Source organism: Pteropus vampyrus, unplaced genomic scaffold (assembly GCF_000151845.1).
Source record: "Pteropus vampyrus isolate Shadow unplaced genomic scaffold, Pvam_2.0 Scaffold370, whole genome shotgun sequence".
Lineage (NCBI taxonomy): Eukaryota > Metazoa > Chordata > Mammalia > Chiroptera > Pteropodidae > Pteropus > Pteropus vampyrus.
In genome coordinates this window covers 785,045-790,782 of record NW_011889151.1, presented here as the reverse complement: position 1 = coordinate 790,782, position 5,738 = coordinate 785,045, and the positions used below count along the sequence as shown (strand labels likewise).

At 38.4% G+C, this 5,738-nt stretch overlaps 1 protein-coding gene across 1 annotated transcript in view; it reads right to left on the bottom strand.

Moving 5' to 3' along the window:
• GPALPP1 (GPALPP motifs containing 1) overlaps positions 1–5,738 on the bottom strand; it is a gene marked incomplete at its 3' end in the record, with an annotated part of 15,505 nt that overhangs the window by 8,895 nt on the left and 872 nt on the right. Inside the window, exons 2-4 of the mRNA XM_023523006.1 lie at positions 4,900–5,032; positions 4,003–4,101; positions 1,492–1,600 (exon numbers count right to left, since the gene is read on the bottom strand). Coding sequence (XP_023378774.1) covers positions 1,492–1,600; positions 4,003–4,101; positions 4,900–5,032 — 341 coding nt within the window. The remainder of the gene's footprint in view (positions 1–1,491; positions 1,601–4,002; positions 4,102–4,899; positions 5,033–5,738) is intronic.

The window sequence follows — 5,738 nt, the reverse complement described above, 5'->3', positions numbered from 1 at the left end:
AAAAACGAACGGAAGCAGTAAAATATATGGCATCTTAGGAAGTGGCAAATGCTACAGAAAAACATGGAAGGAGGGAAGGGGACAGGAGTCAAGGGAAGAGCAGTTAGCGATTTTAAGTTAGGAGGTCAGAAAGTACCTCGCCGAGGTGACACTCCAGCAAAAAGCTGAAGGCCTAGGAGGCGAGCCAGGCAGACAACTAGGGAAGACCCTCATGAAGAGATGGAGCAGGTACAAATGCTCAGGGGCAGGAGCCTGGCGTCGCTGAGGAGGTTCAGCAAGGGGCGCAGCGTGGTCACATGGTCACATGAAGTAAGAGAGAACCAGGGCGGTAACAGAGGCCAGCCTGCAGAGGGCCCTGGAGGGCTGTGGCTTCAAGCAGAGAGAGGAGCCACTGATGGTTTCGGGTGTGAGTGACGCGGTCTGACTTCCTTCGCCCAGGCCTCTCCAGCTGCTGTGGGGAGAAGCAGGAGCGGAGGAACAAGGCTGAAGCGTGGAGACCACTAACGTGGTGATGTATGTGCTGCCTTGGACCAGGACGGAAGCAAAAGTGGCTGGGTCCCGGATGTCTTCTGGAGTTAGGAACAACAGAGCTTGTTGACGGATTCATTTCTGTGACTGTATGCCTGACACTCTGGAGGTGCTTTATAAATACTGCTGAAAGAATGCATTAATGACTCTGAATGCACGACCTGCATTAACCACTGCATTATGTGTCCTTTAATAACAGCTGTGGAAGTCTCAGCGGCGACACAGACACAGGAAGCTATGCGGAATAACAGAATGAACAGGTGCTTTGAAGTCTTAAGAACTGGGTTTAAGCCTTGGGGCTTTCATAAGTATGAACTGCGATCCTGGGTAAGCTACCCCATTTCTTTGGGTTTTAGCATCTGTAAGATGTTAAGAAGATCACACGCACTTCATAAGGCCATGGAGGAGGTAAAGATGATATCCACATATGAGGAAAATGCATTACCAATGATAAAGCACTGTATAAATCTCAGCTACTGCTGAAGACCTGGCCTCTAACAAGAAAACAGCCTTCACACTTGACTCCAAAATCATTCAATCTATCTTTTCATAAAATTACTTATCTACTAGTGCCTTTGTTATATACAGTACCAGAGACAGGCAAGAGAGCGTTAATTTCAACATAAAGATCATTATTAAACAATTCCTCAGGTTTTTCTGTTATGGGTCAGATCACATAGGTTTCTCAAACTTTTCATCATGTTCTATTTTCTAGCATTTTTAAGCTTCCTTTCAAGGATCAGAAGCGTGAGTAGGTGATACTCCACCAACAATACATGTTATTTTTCTAACAGCATCTCGGTTCTATGACAAGCCTTTGATTTCATCTACCTGTGCTACAATCCCAAATTCATCTGAATGTGACTATGCCTGACATAACATCCGAGTCAAATGACTGCGGTTATTACTATGTAAAGTCTTGAGTTTGTTACATCTTATCCTTTGCTCGAAAAATTTCCAAACCTCAGAGCTGAGACACGATGATACTTGTTGTCCTGGACCATCTCTGCCTTTGTCACTTTTCTGTGTAGATTTCATAAAACCAGGTGGTAATGCAGGACCTATGATAGGCCTGTAAAATAAAACGTACCAATATTGTTTTCTCTGACTTTTAAAAGCAGTTTTCAAAGTTCACAAAAATAATAAAAAGCCAGACAATGACAAACCTTGAAAATGAGCATTTTATTTAACATATTATTTTTATGCTAAAAGCTATTATTTTCCCACTTAATAGCTTAAAAAAATCTAATTTCTGCATTTTTACTATTTGTTAGTCAATGATTAGACATTAAACCAGTATTTCTCCCACTTCCTAAAAAAACTGTTAAAGAAAACGCATAATTTTTTAAAAAAAAGTTCTCATTATGGACTGAAGCCCATGAAGATGTTTTCCTATTTCGTGCCTTGGCTTTCCATTTTGACATTCACTGTCCACTGAAAATTATAATTACAGCCAGAACTACTCAGTATAAATTGAGTCCTATGGACGTACACGGCACATCCATACAACAGATGCCAGCAATTTATGGTTCTATGTGCCAAAGTGGTATAAAAATCTAAGCTGTCTTCACTGGTAATCCAGCAATGACACAGAAGTGGACGGGAATGACAACAGTTTATCTGAGACCCACAGAAAGAGGTGCTGTGCTAATAACCACGTCGCCGCGTGTGCCTTTCCATGTTAAGGAACTAAAATGACCCTGCCCGGTATAAGTCACTCCACTTTCTAGGTGGGCGAAATAATGCTCAAGGACAACACATTAAAACGGTAGAGTTGGAGCCGGAAGCCTGGTCTACTCGATGAAAAGTTCACTTGCTTTCAAGCTGTCTTACTCCGTGTTCTAAGGGAACCGCTGTCAGTCAAAAGGCAGAACGGCCTAAATCTGGGTCTTAAAGAGAGAAAGGCTTACTTGCGTAGAGGAAAAATAAGATATCGTCTCTCTCTGTCATACTTTTAAGTTTCTTCATCCTTTCTCTCGTACCAGTGTTTTGTCCCGAGATGGCACTGTGCCAATAGTACCAGCCGAGATGACAGTGCAGCGCTAAGATGAATTTTCCCGATTGCACTGTGTTCAGTTAGAGCCTCAGAGACAGGCTCCCCGGCAGAGGAAAACGGCACTGAGCGTCGGAGGTCTGGGTTCTGACCCGAGACACTTTGTGACCCCCTGGTCTTGGTTCATAAAACTTCTCGGAGCCAAAACAGTTTTGTATACGAAAAACAGGGAAGTTTGGCATTGTTAGAAAGATCAAATTAGCTATCCTTTATAACTTATAAGGAAGTACTGTCTCGTTTCTTTCTGAAGACAATTTTTAGCAGACCTACAAATGCAATTACAGCTCAATTAATTCTCTGGCTTCAGGGAATCTGTGAGGGCAAAATTACTGGTACATAAAAATCTTAAAATACAGTAAAGGAACACAGCCATGGCACGTTATGGCTGTTTAAAAGGGTTCTGCCGATTCTATCTGCTACACCTGTTTATTTCACACATACATTTTATCATTGACAAAGAAGAATTCTCAAAAAAGAAACTGCTTTACGTCTCAGAATTTGCTTTCTTAAAAGGAATATTATATCCTCGGCGAATTTTCTATAAAGGGCCAGAGAGGAAATTTTAGGCTTTGAGGCCACATTTGGATCTGTTGTTGCATGTCTGTTTTTTAAATAAACCTTTAAATATCATTCTTAGCTTGGGGGCCATACTAAAACAGACAGCGGATTGTCTATCCTTGTTATTTCTGAAAATTAGGGTAAACTCTGACTATAAAATGCACAACAGCCTGTTTTACTTGTTCTTACATATTAATATATAGCATTATGAATTATAAACAATTGGGTGTGCAATTTCATATTCAACTTTTAAAAAGTTTACAATTCCAAAAAGAAGACAGGAATCAATATTTACTATATGCTTACTCTGTGCCAGGCACTATAAATACGAGTACAGATACGAAATTTCAATCATCACAATTCTGTAAGGTACATGTTGTCATCCTTTTTAATAGATGACAAATTTGAGGTTCAGAGTAGTTCATCAAATTGTCTAATGTGAGACATATGGATTTGTTTCTTCTATCAATAAATAATTAAGAAAAAGTCTGAATTAGACCTCAAATACCAGGACTGCAGGCCCCAGGTTCATCATTTACTATGTGTGCATCCTTATCTGTTTAAATAAAGGGAAAAGGATAATATTCTACCACAAACACTTTTGTGAGTATTGAATAGGAGATGTAGTTTTTAAATAAACTATGGAGATGTCATAAACATGTCAATTATTTTAATAGGAATTTTTATTATAATTATTTTTATTTCGATGATATTTAAAAGTATTTAAATAATTATTTTATTATATGGATTTCAAATGCTTTATAAACATAAGTTAAAAAACAATTGCAGACAACTCTTTAATGAATTAACAGATACTAGTTGAAATATTTAGAAGACTGGCCTGAAATATTATACATTGTCACCTTGGAGGAGAATCATCCTGCTTCTTAAATCCAGGAGGAAGGGCTGGTCCAAAGAACCCTTCATCATCATCATCGTCGTCTTGATTTCTCCTCTGTTTTCTGAAAACACAGTAGTGTAACTTTATGCACATGTCAAAAATTTTTTCACAAATTATAATTTTTAACAATTAATTTTAATTTGTAACTTCAACTAGTTACATAAATACTGAAACAATGAATTAATGTTGCCAAATAAAAAATGAACACCACACTAAGACTTCTACTTATCTTTTCCGGAAATTTACTTTTGGCCTAAAATAGTTAGATTGGTTACTTCTCTACAGCAGTAATAACGCAATTTTTACATATTCTGTGGCGTTAGAGATTCCACCCAATGAAGTTTCAATTAATAGTCTACTTGCTAGATGTTTCTGAGCAAAATTTACGACTTTGGCTTTTAATCTCATTTCAGGAAGGGTTTTATGTTGCTATTTCTGTCTCATAATCTTTAAAATGAATCAGAAAAAACCTGCTACTCAATAATGCACAAAGATTCAACGTTTTATTTACATGGACCTGTGGTAAGGCTAGGTTAGAGGGAAATCATTCATTAAACTTAAAAAACATACACTGCACATACAATTTCTAAAAATAAATTTTCTGGTTTATTTAGAATATTTAATTGCTTTAATAACATCTTAAGGAAAAGCTCTAAGAATTTCATCAAAATTCTGCATAGGTCCACAGCTACGTACCACTAGAATAAATTCTTTGTAAAAGAATTTTACATAAGGAAATGCCGTATGAAATTATTTCTTCCTGAGCTGTACAAACGCGGATGTGATGTCCCTTACTATCTAGCTGTTCCAGCCAATGTGTACTCGATTTGAAGCCTGGTTTATCGTCTAAGTGACTGACCTTGCAGTTGGGCCAGTGTCATTGTCTTCGGATTCTTGATCTCGTTCTTCGCACGGAGAACTGCTGTCCTCGTCACTGTCTGGTGATTCTGAACTACTGCTTTTATAATTCGGGGGCAGAGCTGGCCCTGCAACTAAAGAAAATGCTCGTGTACGTCATAACTAGCCACACGGTCTCCACAGACCCCCTTGTTGACACTTCATACTCTCTTCTCTGTAATTCACAGCGCTGGCTGGCTGTCGTGTATTATGGAGTTTCATTTCATCTGGTCCTGTTCTGTGTACAGTGGTTTTGTCTTTCCAACTTCAAGAAGTTAGAAACTATGTCTTGCACAGTATACTGGGAGATTCACAAAAGCTTTAATACCCAAACTTATAAATAAATAAAACCAGAGCATGTAATTTCCCTGACATCTTGCAATTTTTGCATTGGCTGCAACTTTAGCTGGTCCAACTGCCAAAACAGTTTCATGACATATTCTTCCTACGAACAACATACGGTAGGTGATATTTACATAATGGAGCTAACCAAACAACAAATTTGCTATTCCATATTCTAACGTATCAAAACCCAAAACTATCCATTCTAGTTTCTAGCTAAGAATCATCACTTCTGGGCTCACTCAACAGAGCGACTTGCTCTCACTTTATGTCTCAGCAAAATTATAATTACGTGATGTCACTGCATGACAACATGACACAGACACAATTGTCTAAGTTGATCCTGTGCAGTGATGCTAAAATTCTACTTCCATACTTCTCAAGCTTGGATGTATATTAGAATCGCCAAAATATATATGTTAAAAAAAAAAAAAAAGAGTCCTGGGCCATTTCCTCAAC